The sequence below is a fragment of the Triplophysa rosa genome, linkage group LG7, assembly GCF_024868665.1.
Source record: "Triplophysa rosa linkage group LG7, Trosa_1v2, whole genome shotgun sequence".
Classification (NCBI taxonomy): domain Eukaryota; kingdom Metazoa; phylum Chordata; class Actinopteri; order Cypriniformes; family Nemacheilidae; genus Triplophysa; species Triplophysa rosa.
Window position 1 is genome coordinate 2,828,127 of NC_079896.1, and position 13,961 is coordinate 2,842,087.

Here is a 13,961-nt window from a genome sequence, read left to right on the forward strand (position 1 = left end):
CAAGAAATCCAAATGCTTCAGACGTTACATTCTGATTAAACACTTGTGATGTTTCTATGTTTTAGATTATTTGTTTTGAAACAAAAGTGAATTAAAATATTTTTAGCAAATCGTTTTCTCTTATTTACCACCATTTCGAATGTTAATTTGTGTTACAATTTCATGACATTAAAAGGTTTCTATAATGAACATGATCTTGCGTATCTCACCCTTTTTGTATTCTGAATACCTTCTTCGGTGTGAAATGTAAAGTTATTGAAAGTGACTTTTTAACTACTAGGCTACTGATTAATTCACTTCCTGACAGACATCAAAAACCAGTAGGTGCACCCTGCTGACAAAAAAAACACTACAAATTCCAATGGTTTCCATTACAAGTACCATTATGAACCAGCTGTTTAACAATAAAACAATTACAAAACTACTCATTCTAATAGGATTTAATGATGTTTACCAACAGAACCAAACACATCATCAGCAGAGACTCAATGCGACTCTCAGCTCTCAACAAACTCCCAAACTCTTGAAAGCATCTTCGGTACGCATGGCGTACAGTACCGAACCAGTAATAAACAGATCATGATAGCTTTACCTGTTCCCTTCAGTTTGACAGACGTACATCAACCAATGTGTGCTGTCCGTTTAATATCACCCAAATATGTGTTTAGGACTCCGCGTGGCTCTCCTGAGAATATAACAATTACGACATGGGGACAGGACCGATATATCGATCTATTTATCCCTACTGGAAATGACGAGAATCATTTATAAATAGATATGACGCCATTAAACCATGTAAGAATTTAACATTTAAACGTCTCGCCACGAGATGGCGATGTCGGATTTAACACGTGTCGAGGCCGCACAGGCTGCGCGTTGCCAGACTCGGCCTTTTTCCGCATAATTGAAATGTACCATTATAAATAAATATTTATGCACAAAATCCATACAAACAACATTGATGAAACAATTAAAGTGAAGTAATTAAAATAAAAAGAATGCGATTTTATTTTATGACTAGTTTTTATTCCTTTTGAGCGAGAGTCACGTTGTTCCTTGAACCTGGCAACCCCCACTCCGTCTGTAGATAAGGGAGACTTCCAAAACAGTTCTGTCATGGCCCACAGCACCGCATATTTCAGATGTTTCTTTTATCTCACACACCTGATTCGAATTATCCCGTTAAAGGAACGGGACTGAGTGTGTTAGAAATATTAGAGAAGGGCCCCTGACCAGAATTAGGAAGGACAGCTAGAGAGATCATGAACACTACAAACAAACGTGATTAAAAGATTCTTTGCAGTGATGACATAACATTTTCTTTTAGTCAAAGAACACACCCAAGCACTATAAAACATAAAAACATACTTTTTAAAAACAAATATTTCATAAAATGTTATATAATCTGTGGCCCCCTGGATCCATTTTAGGGCCCCCCAGTTTGAGAACCACTGCATAAAGGGCCCCTCTTGCCTAGGAAGAAAGACGTATGGTTATAACTTTGGCCTTAAGGTCACTTTCCCAACATTTTAAAGTGTTGGTGTCAGTTTTGTGTGTGATTAGATATGTTGTTATGGTTAAATATATATATATATATATATATATATATATATATACGTGAAAGCGGATGTACTCTGCTGACAGCACATTGACGGACAGTAAATGATTTAAGAGATCCAACTGTGAGAACTGTCACTTGATGGAACAAAGACCATTTTAGCTCATTTTAACTGCTGTCAACAAGTGTGTATGCACATGAATCCACTAAATCAGTTATAGTTCATCTTGCCCTTTAAAGAGTTTTTATTTCATGATAAATGTGTTTGTGGGGTTCATGAAATGTGCCAAACTTACCAGACTTTTCTTCAAGGGCGTCAGACTTAAACTTCCTGAGGGATCTAAACCTTCTGTATTCCAAAAGCAAGTGTTTCCTAAATGTGACCAGATGATTCTTTAAATTAAACAGTGACCCATCAGACCACACTCCAGACCCAAACCCACAACAGTGTGAGAAACCCTGTTAACCATAAAACATCCACATGACTGCTTTACCCCATTGGTCCAGGAATGACAAAACAAATAACGTCATTCGGCTTCAGCTCATTCAGTGCTCAAAGGCTCTCCGTATTTCTTTTCTCTGCCGTCCCGTCCCCTCCCTGACCGGCTGTGATTAGAAATGATGTTTCCCGAGACCTTTGTGTCATACTGTCTGGAGTAAATGAGAATGTTTACCCAAGCGGATAGCCGGCGAATCCAGGTTACCAGAAACCCCAAACCACAGAGACAAGAGAAAAAGGGTCACACTGAGGGAGGTTGTTAAGAATGCGAATGGCCCTATTGTGCGTGAGCAGGAAAATGTTTCAAATGAAATACGCAGTGTTGCTGGGAATCACATGAAATCGCTCGCAAACGACGTTTTTTCAATTTGTGAGGGCACATTGTCCTGCTAACTGTCTGCAGACAAGCATCTTTACTATCATTGCTAAAAATAGGAAAGGGGATTTTTAACAAAGCCCTGACCTTGAGAATAAAGATCATTGTGTTTAACAGTGCTTTTTTGGTTTACATTAAAATACTCAATTAAATGTGTAAATAGGCTTTCCTGTCGGCAACATATAATGTATAGCTTAAATGCACAGTAACCTACTTTGTATCAAATTGTCTGCCGAGTGCTTAAATGTGAATCCAAAGAGAAGACTTTTTTACTTGAAGCCATTAAGTACCCACCCTAGCAACCACATAGCATGCTAAAAACTACTTAGACCACCTTAGCAACCGGCTAACCAACCGTGAGTTTTGCACAGACAAGCACTGCTCACATATTCTTCTTTAGCAGTTATTTGTTTACCATTTTTGTTTGCTCTGTGGCGACTGTGGAGAAGTTATTGTGATTCATTACTTGGTTTGAATAGCCACAACTATCTCTGTCATTGTTACTCCGGCTGCTGACGTCAATGGGCAGCGGCGCTTTCAGAAGGGATGGACGGCGTGTTACAACACATTACAAATGTTTGCTCATTCTGGCTTATTCACCATATGGTCATATAGTGAACGTGACGCCTTGAGAGGACGACAGCTATGGTGCAATGAAAATATCTCATTTTGCAATGTGTCGCTGAAATCGCACTTCAAGAGGAAACACTTGAATGAGATTCCATGGGAGGAGACTTGATTAGAAAAAGGGGAATAGGGTAATCGTCAAAGGTCACATGACCAAACTGAAAAACAGTTCTCATTACATCCGCTTGTGGGAGAAAATGTGAACAACAGTGTGAACGATATCAATGGATTTTTTTAGGTTATCATCTAACCTAGTTCTTTTCATGTTTGGTGTTTTATCCTATTTTAATATTCAAATTTCAGTGAGAAGCAAAGCAAAAAAATGGTATGAATCACTCTAAGTTCATCTTCATCTTTTTGGGAGGCATTTTGAATAAAACATCTGCGTATGTAATGAAGTGCACATGACGGAAAGAACACACCCAAGCACTATAAAACGTAAAAACATACTTTAATCAAATATATAAAAATATAATCTGTGTGTTTATTCATGTCTGGAATACATTTTAAAAAGTAGAAAATACCATTTTTAATAAATAAAGTACAACATTAAGAATATAAATATTTGCAGCTTTAGGAAGTTAATACTGTATCCACAAAGTGCAGACTAGGCCAGAGGAGCGGTCCGATTGTTTGCCCTGTAGTTGACAATCCAGAGAAAACACACTTAGAAGAATCAAACCACTCTTTGATAGTGATCCAAATAACAAGAAGATAGAAAAAATCATTAAAGAAGATGTGCAACTACGCCAGAACATATTAGTCAGAGATGAAATCATTTGATGACTTTGAACTGATATACCTTGGCTTTTGAAATGGTAATAATTCTTCTTCTTTTGTCCACTGTCCTTCACCAGTATTGTATGAACTACGCAGCATTGTAAAAATGAGGAGATGAAATTATTACAATACATTTTATTGTTAACATAATTTCGTTAATATTCAAACGCAATCCGTGGTACATGTCGTACATGGACATACATTAGCTCTTCATAAGTTATTCTTGTCATTTTGTAAACACGCCACACCTTGCATTTTTAATCCCATTGAGCTCATTATGTGTCCAGACGTATTGTAATACGCTTTTACAGGACACACAAGCAATAATCAGCCACGTCTGAGGTTGTTTTTCATTAGTTAGTAACCTGCTTGGCATGCTGGGAATTTGCAAGGGTGTGTATTTAAAGTGAAAAAGGGAGTCACGCTTTATTTTTCTTGAGTTCACGTTACTGTGGATTTACATAACATGCAATATTTCTAACAAAGAGACTGTCAAATAAAGCGGCCCTGCCAAAATGTGTGTAAGCCTTAAAAGTCATGGAAACGTTTTTTTCTTACTCTGATGAGGTATACAGTTGAAACTGATTAATGATTAAGCTTTAAAACTAAATGCAACTAAGCACATAAAGCAAAAGAAAAGGAAGCTTGTTGATTGATAACGGCCAGCTCATATCAAGGACGATAACTAAAAAAATTAACATGTTCAAAATGGTTCTAACTTTGAAGGGATAGGTCACCCAAAAATAAAAATTCTGCCGTTATTTACTTATACTCAAGTTGTTCTGAAACGGCATTCAAATCTTTGTTCTGTTGAACACAAAAGAAGATATTTGAAAGAATGAAACTAAACTGTTCTGGGACACCATTAACTACCAGTTAACTACTAAGTAGTTTTTACTCTATGGAAGTCTATAGTGCCCCAGATCTGTTTGGTTATGAACATTCTTTCAAATATCTTTCTTTGTGTTCAACAGAACAACTAAATTTACACAGGTTGGGAACAACTTGAGCGTGAGTAAACGATGACAGAATCTTCATTTTTGGATGAACAGTCGCTTTAAGAGACTTCAACTCAGAGCTATTTTTTACCAGCTGATATCAAGCCATTCAAATATAAAGAGCTCAAGCCTTTGAAAAGTGAAAATCTGTTTGCTTAGAATAAACAGAACGTTTTCGTCTGTTGGTGTGGACGCTACATAGTTATCAGTAAAGTTATCGTTCTTAGTGTGAACGGGCCTTAAATCAGCAAATAAAAGCCAACGTGACCATTAAATGTAACAGAAAGCAATGATCTATAAGTGCATTTCTAAAGCAAAATGAATCTAAAAAGAGTGATATTAAAATCAACATGATGTTGATGCCAGTTTACAGAATGAGTAATGTGCTTACCCCCTTTGTTTATGACGATGATGTACCAACCATAACACCCCACCAATCACTAAAGGGAGAAGAGATATTGTTTAACAAGAACTACTTCAGCTTTAAAATAAGTGTAGTTTTAATCCAAAATCAAATACTTACTAATGGCAAACACAGAGATTAAAATCACTGCCGTTTTGACACCATCTAGAAGAAGAGTTATACAGTGAGTTTTTAAAGAAATGGAATACCATCTTTGTTGCAACGGGTTAGGAATCATAGTTTTATGCTTTACTGCAACTGGCTCCACGGTCCGATGTGGAAGATTGCTGTTATTGGAAGGACCAACATCCTATTAAAGGGACAGTTCACCCGAAAATAAAAATTCTGTCATCATTTACTCACCCTTAAGTTGTATACATTTTTTCGTTCTGATGAGCACAAAAGAAGATATTTGGAAGAATGCTTGGAACCAAACAGTTCTTGGCCACCATTGACTCCCATTGTAGGAAAATTTACAATGGTAGTCAAAAGTGCCCCAGAACGTTTTTCTTTCCTACATTTTTCGGGTGAACTGTTCCTTTAAAGTCAGCGGTTTTGAAATGCTCAACAGGGCACATGTGGGTTCTTCGGGGTTTTGTGCAACAAAGGAAGTAAACAATCATTAGCCATGTGGTGTCCCTCAGTTACACTCATAACGGCTCTGATCTTATTTACTGTAGATGTTCAAAGAAGACTAAACAACAATGCATTACTAACTGAGGGTACCGTAGTGAGACGTTTTATTCAGAACACTAGACAGAAAGATGACTTACTTAGTGAATAAACAGTGAGCTGTTCCTCTTTTATTTCTGCAATGAAACAAATTAAATAACCATTCAAATGTAACCATGACAAATAATGTCATGAGATTTGAGAGATGCTGTATTTTCTAGGTTGAAATCCTTACTATTTAAAATTGTGTTGGTTGTGGGTGTGTTTATGGTAACGCCTGCTGTCGTCTGTTTTGCGGTGGTATCCGCTGCATTTGATTTCTCTGAAAGAATGATTCACATCTAAACATGTAAACACAATTGCTAACAATCAGGCTATGCATGCAACGCTACTGGAGTCAGTCTACAGTTTTGTCCAGGTCTTACAAACTTCCACAGAATTTCCGAACGTCAACGAATTCCATATTTAACCTATATTTTCATTATGTGGATTCACGTGTTTAAAGTGATTCTGTGGATTTTGTCTTTAAAATCGCAGCAGGACATGTCCTCCGATTCTGTCTGGGCCTGTTTATCTCTGGTATTCCGAATACAAACGCTGGAAAAACATTTATGTAACTTGAAAGAATAAACATTATGGGAAAGGTTAGGCATACCTTGAACACATTCAGGAATGGCAGACCAGTCGTTCTCCTCACACACTGCCGTGTCTGAACCTTTCATGGTGTGACCCGGCTCACATTTAAATCTGGCTTCACTTTTATAGGAGTAAGGGGGATTTCCTTCAATCTGGATGCCAAACTTAACTTCTGGAACTTGACATTCGATGGCTGAGGAAGAAAACGTAATTAAAGTCAGGGAGACATGCAAAGTAGCTGAAATTTTTTATGTGCGTAACAAAAACAACATTCAAAGCACATTTAAAACACATTTGAAACCGTTCAATGTCTACAAAAATGAGTGAAACCACATCAAGACATCCATGAAGACATGTGGCACGTATCCGAATCCACGGAATTTCAGTAATGTTAAGCAGTCCCATGAAGTGTTGACATAAGATGCCAAACACTTAAAAAATTCAGCATTGGATAAGACCGTGGATTTCTTAGGAACTGGATTATATGTTTTGTTTTCCAGACGTGTATGTTCAATTACTGTATTTTACTATTAAACTGACCTATTTTTTGATCAATATTTACACTTTTATGCACAACGAGTTAACGGTTCCTTAATAAAAATGTAATTATATATATTATATTCTAATATTATAAATGCAAAACATTGCATTAAAACGGCAATCTGTAAAATTGCAGGTTACTTATCTTAACTCGTACATGTGTTGATGTCAAATGATGTAAAAAGGTATTGTTTATAAATTATTACTATAATTTGGGGAAAATTAGGGAGACAGGTTTTCATGAACTCCATCTTAAAAACAGTAAAAAAACAACAACAAAAATCTACATTTAAATACTGTAAAAATACTGTGTAGCATAATATAACTATTGAACTAAATAAAAAAGGTTCTGTATCAGTAATTGTTTTTGAAAATCCTTTTTATGTATATTTATTTGGTTTATATAATATATATATAATCTATATAGCAAAATATGCATACAGTTAGACATGTGCCGATATTCGGTAATGCGATTAACCACGGTAATGGATTCGCGCGTTGTTGTTATCGCGGGCACTTTCAAATACCGCGAAAATATATAGATCAGCATTTTGATTTTTAGAACGCGTATTTGTTTATTTTTCATCAACCGGATAAAAGTACACTGCGTGTATGCTGCGTAGGAATGCGCACTCTGATCTAAACAATCCCATTCCCCATGTGGAGATGCCTACGTGTGTGTGTGTGCGTGTGTGTGTGTGTGTGTGTGTGTGTGCGTGCGTGCGTGCGTGCGTGTGTGTGTGTGTGTGTGCGCGCGCAAAAGACGCGTGCGCACTCTGATGTAAACAGTACCACATGGAGAGGAAGCATGGCGGAAGGAGGAACGCCGCCGACGATTTTTTCCCCTTCTAAAAGGGTGAAGTCTGAGGTTTGGAAATATTTTTGGTTAAAAGTAAGCCGAGTAATGAAATCTGACAGTGTGGCAGAATAATTATTTTAATTATACGTTGATGGAACGCAATAGTCATACACTGTCACAAAGTGCGAGTGAATTTGCTGTTTATAAATGTTTAGCTTGCTATAATAGTTAACACACTGGTTTGGCTTGTTATTCAAACAATAATAATAATAATATGAATTGTAGTACTAGCGTTGTACAGACATAAGTATATTTAAAAGCAGTTAACAAAAGTTGTTCTTTTGCAGTTTGCATTTTATTCTGTTTGAATAAACTCACTTTATACATCATTACTGTGTGTTGTTTTATTTATATTTATTTGTATTTATAAAGTTGTTATCAAGAGGAAAACACTCAATTTGGTTTATATTTTCAACCTGCATTTCTCATAGAATTGAATACTGCGATAATCCCTCTTACCGCGACAAAACCTAATCAATTAATCGAAATTTGATACCCACATGCCTACATACAGTACGTATATGTGTGTGCGTGTGTATATATTTTTATTTGTTTGTTTATTTATTTATATTATGTATATAAATTAGGGCTGTCAAACGATTAATCGCGATTAATCGCATCCAGAATAAAAGTTTGTGTTTATATAATATATTTCTGTGTAGTGTGGATATTAATTTCTTATTTATAAACACATACATACATGTGTAAATATTTAGGATTTTTTTTAAATCAAATTATGTATTTATTTATATTTATCAATAATTTAAATTAATTATAAATGTTTATTCATTTTTATATTTTTCTTTTTCTATATGTATGTATTTGAATGTGCTTATAAATACAAAATTATTATGAACAGTACACCTACAAATATTATGTAAACACAAACTTTTATTTTGGATGCGATTAATCGTTTGACAGCCCTAATATAAATATATTAATTTATGTAATTTATATAATCTTATATTCATTTTTCATTTATGCATAATAAAGAATTTTTATTTAAACACATTATTTATACTGTGCTTATACATAGTATTTATTTATATATTTATACACAGTTTAATATTTAAAATGATTATAAATGTATAATTTTTGTATTTTTTTTTGTACTGCATTTTTATATTCTTCCAGCACTGGCACAATTGTGCTCTTTATCAGCTCTTTCTCAGCGTTGCAGACAGCTGATAAATAATCTCACACTCCACTGTTGTTGTACCACAGTTTGATACATCACTTCCCCCACAAACAAGCTAATCATCCACCAGATGCCCGTCACCATCAGGACTATACAGCCTTTGAAAAATGAGCTTCACATGTACAGGTTGGCATGTAGAATACAGACGGGAAGCTAACAGTACCACAGACTAAACAAAACCACAGACCAAATAAAAGCCATGGATCACAAAAGACCGGATGAACGACAAGAAGAAGGCTTTCTGCTAGAAGTTTAACTTAAAAATGAACTAAAAGACAACCAGAGCAGAACAAACGATCAGATTAATATGAAACCAAATAAAACAGCAATCTTGTGCCGTGTCCGAAATCACCTCCTGTCCCGAGACGCCCTGTTAGCTAGTGAATGACATGACAAATAAATGAGCGGATATGAGTGGGTGAATTCAGACACGGATGTAAATATTGTCGGTCAGAGAGGGTTGTCGAGCCGTTTCATCTCATACAGTACACAAGAGTTTACACGTGTTTGTTGAAATGTATCTTGGATCAGAAGGTGTTCATTCATACAGGTGTTTTTAAATCCTCTCCTGCCTGCTATTGAACATGAAGAACAATTTGAGAGACACGCCTGTTATTAAAAATAGGCGAACCATGTGACGAGCTTTGTTATTTTTCTCGACGCCCATGCTTAGAGTCCTGCTCAGAGCGGGTTGGGTAAGATTTGGTTAATATGGTGCCATGACACGGATGGGAGTGAGGGTAACGGATTAAACTTCACTCCCTGATTTTAGGTGCTTTTGCAACAGCCCAAAAATCAGATGATACATGAGAAGTCTATGAGATTAAATGGAGAGCAAATGGAAACTCCTGCGTCTCAGATATTTCTCCTGTCATTAGAGTTTCATAAGAGATCCCAACAATGTGTCAAACTGAGCTCAGATTTGTCAAATCTGCAATCTAAAGTCAATATGACTGAAGATCTCAGTATGAACTGATCAACTCAGATCCAGATTATTTTACCTCTACAATCTACGTTCATTTTACACAGTAGTCTTAAAAATCCCCAAACCCAAATATGAATCTGAGAAACATGCTCTTACCTTTGCATGTTGGTGGTGGTGAATCATATTCCCCATCATCATTGCATCTCATGAACCTGTTTCCGTCAAGGACATAGCTGGCATCACAGGAATACTCAATGACATCGTCCATGACTACATCCTCTTTATGCAACTGTGTCACTATTTTGCCATGTGCAATTTCAGCAGGCTTTTCGCAAATAATCACTACAAAAAACATGAGGACACAAAAGTAAAGTGGCCGGATACAACTGGCATCACAGGTAATTTAATATCAGTTCTGTTCTTGCGATTTGTCAAAGATCCAGCGTATGAAATTTAGCGGCATCTAGTGGTGAGGTTGCAAATTGCAACCAATGGCTTACTCCACCCATCCCTCTCCCTTTCGAAGCACTACGGCGGCTGACACAGAAAAAACATGTTGTCAAGTTTTCGCTTCTTTCCCGAAGGAGATAATGTATTTACGAAACACGAGCAGTTTGTCTGTTTATAGGGCTATACTGTAGAAACAACATGGCGAATTCCATGTAAGGGGACCCGCGGTGTATGTAGATAGAAATAGCTGATTCTAAGATAATAAAAACATAACGCTTCGTTATGTAAGGTCTTTATACACCTCTGAACACATAGTTATGTATATTATATTGCATTTCTGTCAGTAGATCCTCCAAAAAATTACATGCTGGTCCTTTAAAGCACTGAGTATTCAATCCAAAACAACCACTCACGTGAACACATAGATTTTCCACTCCAGCCCGTTACAAGACACTGTCTGTAGCTCGACCCTTCCAGGTAATATCTGCACAAACCCTACAAGAATAAACCGTGACCGTTCGTCCCATTAGACTGGAAAATGTGGACCACAGGTGTTCTTACCCTCTCTGGCATATGGGTCTTGTATAAGAACCAAACAACGTTCCCTCCGAGATGATGTAGGTCATATGTGGTGAAGGCTTGGGTTGTCCACAGTCTACCTCTGAAACAGCACCACACACAGACACTTAAAGGAAAAGTTCACCCAAAAATGATTTTTTTTAATTATTCACTCACCTTCATGTCATTCCAAACCTGACTTTCTCTCTTCTGCAGAACACAAAAGAAGATATTTTGAAAAATCCTGATAACCTAAGAACACTGGACCCCATCAAATTCCATTGTACGGAAACCACTGCGACATTTCTCAAAATATCTTCTTTTGTGTTCCACAGAAGACAAAAAGTCACATACAGGTTTAGAACCACAGTAAAGAATTAAAAACTGAATTACTTTTGCATTTTAATTCCACAGCGCTCCACTCCCCGTTAAAGCAGGAGATTGAAGTCGACCCTGACTCTCTCTGAAATCCATTGAGACACTCCAGAAAAGCTTCAGAAGTGTCTGGAAAGTTGTTTTGCAGTATGGATCTCTCAGACAGCAGAACACTGCCATTCAGTTGAGGCAATGGACAATCCGCTAAACCAACCGCAGACACAAAATAATTATGCATTAAGTGACAGTAATTTTACTTTAAAAAATACATTTGACATCATGAAGGGATATAAAAGACAAAAATGTGTTTCCTTATTTATCAGGAAAGTTGGACCTAATAGATAGGAAAAGCTGGCAACAAGTGAGCACACATGGCAACTCCTTTAAAACAGTTTCCGTAGTTTGGATAGAGAAAGTCATCCCTTATGAAAACTATAGTAACCATGGTTTTTTTTCTTTTTTTGGTAAAAGCACAGTAACCACAAATTTACTATGGTCTTTACTAAAAAAAAGATTATAAAACTATATTTTAAGAATATGACTTAAAATATTGCCGCTGTCCTTCTGAAACCTCGTATCTCCATATTTGTGAATTTCATTTTTTGGCATAAATCATTGTTATCAGGCACCCTTTCTGTTCATCATTGGGTTTTGCAAATAATAAAAAGTATTAAAAAGTGCTTATCAACATCTGCAACACAGTATTTAATCATTTTAAAAGTACAGTGTTTTTTGGACATCTGAGTTTTTGGAAGGACATGATATGCTTGTGACCAGTAGCGTATAATAAAACTTGTCGTGTTATTAATTTGTTGCATGATGGCTTTACTTTCATGAACATTAACCATAGCAACCATCGTTTCTTGGTTTAAGTTCTAGCAGAACCATAGAAACCACAAATTTACTATGGTCTCACCGGTCACCACACTATTTGTAGTAAAACTACACAAAACTGTACAAATGGTAATCAACATGGTTACTTTAATTGAATACAATGAAACCATGGTCCATAATGTTTGTTCAGATGATAAAGATATAAGAATATAAATTAATTAAGTATAACAAGGTGATTCTGACTTTGTGGTGTATATGATTACACTATAAAGCATCTAAGAAACATGTAAACACATTGCTCAGGGTTTTTCAGTGCTTTTAAGAGCAGCTGAACGTTTTATTCTGATTTAAAACAGAATTATGTAAGTGTAAGTCTTACCTCTTCCCATAGAGACGAGCGCAAAGTGCAACAGAAGCAGCAGCCAAACCTTCGCGTTTGCCATGGTCACTTAAATAGATTTGAATGTTTACACTATAAATAGACTCGTATTAAATATATCAAGCGGCAGAACAGCTATGATACTGAGCGAATAACGTGAAAATGACAACAAATCACTACACAAACAGAGGGATTCCCCATACTAACTCAATTTGAACTGTTGAAGGAGCGCAGAGAAATCCGTTCCAGACGACGCACATCGCAAACTACTAGGGACAGCTGGTGTTTCCCTCCTCCTCTCACTGACAAGGCTGTGTTGAAAATAGTCCACTCCCACTCCTTTTTCCCCCCTTCTGGGCACATTCTGGGCCACTACTGAAACAGTTGGCTATTTTGGAATGAGCTTTCTTCTGTAGTAAATACTGTAGTACACTTTTTGCGATGGCAAGGCAAAACACCCATACGAAAATTGACCATGGTTTAAACCCCGAAAACATGATTTTACTACAGTTAAAACTAAAAAACATGGTTACTATAGTCAAATAAAAAAACATAGTTAAAACATGGTTACTATAGTAAAACCATGGTTTTGCCAATAGTAATCAATGCGCAAAAAAACATGCTTACTACACTTTTACCACAAAAATGCACGGTGTCTAAAACCCAGTGTACTACTAAAGTATACTACAGTACTAAGTATTAAATACAGTGAATTGATAAACTGTAGTACAGTAAATACTGCAGTTTGTTATTTAATCAAGTGAGGTTCAGGTTGAAAAACACTACAGTATAATTTCACTACATTAACTATATTAAATTGAGCAACTGTAAATGCTATAATATACTTTATGTATACAGTATTCTTTTCATGCGGGTGGCTTATCCACAATGTCATAAGCATTTTTGAATGTAGGCTATAGTTACATTCAAGAATATCTGGATGTTCTTCTATAGTCGATTTGCACTGTACAATAATACTGTTGCTATAGCAAACATTTGATTATCAAAAGGGAATAAGATGAATCCAGCTTGGTGAGGTTTTGATGGCATGGATCATTTCTTTTGCTTGTATGGAATGTATGAGTCAGTAAGGGTGTTCCCAACACAAGGGCGTCCCTGCGTGAAGATTTCACTGATTGTGTTTGACAGCGTAGTCAAGGTTACAAGTCATTTTCTTTCTTCAGCCCCTCTTGAAACTGGTCACCCCGGTTTGTTTATGCTGTACAGTTGTTAAAATCAGCATTAGGTTTAATGTGGAACTTTTTAAATGTGATTCGAACGTCTCCATGGAGAC

General features: G+C 36.3%; 2 protein-coding genes across 3 annotated transcripts in view; both read right to left on the reverse strand.

Annotated features, from left to right (window-relative positions):
• The window catches only part of grm4 (glutamate receptor, metabotropic 4), a 185,914-nt gene extending 183,546 nt beyond the window's left edge, over positions 1-2,368 (reverse strand). The window contains exons 1-3 of the mRNA XM_057338126.1: positions 2,053-2,368; positions 1,855-1,931; positions 593-1,473 (exon numbers count right to left, since the gene is read on the reverse strand). The gene's annotated coding sequence lies outside the window, so the exon portion shown is untranslated. The remainder of the gene's footprint in view (positions 1-592; positions 1,474-1,854; positions 1,932-2,052) is intronic.
• Positions 2,369-3,494: 1,126 nt separating this feature from the next.
• On the reverse strand, positions 3,495-12,957 carry im:7151449 (membrane cofactor protein). 2 transcript variants are annotated; one of them, XM_057338045.1, is made up of 13 exons: positions 12,875-12,931; positions 12,668-12,736; positions 11,473-11,658; positions 11,083-11,182; positions 10,935-11,005; positions 10,228-10,413; positions 6,569-6,742; positions 6,149-6,235; positions 6,015-6,050; positions 5,362-5,406; positions 5,230-5,278; positions 3,863-3,928; positions 3,495-3,698 (listed from the first exon to the last, which is right to left on the reverse strand). In XM_057338045.1, coding segments are annotated over exons 1-13 (1,101 nt in total). In that variant the 5' UTR covers positions 12,876-12,931; the 3' UTR covers positions 3,495-3,667. The 2 variants fall into 2 exon arrangements, with proteins under 2 accessions (XP_057194028.1, XP_057194029.1); XM_057338046.1 differs by having other exon boundaries at positions 12,668-12,957.
• Between the last annotated feature and the right edge of the window lie 1,004 nt (positions 12,958-13,961).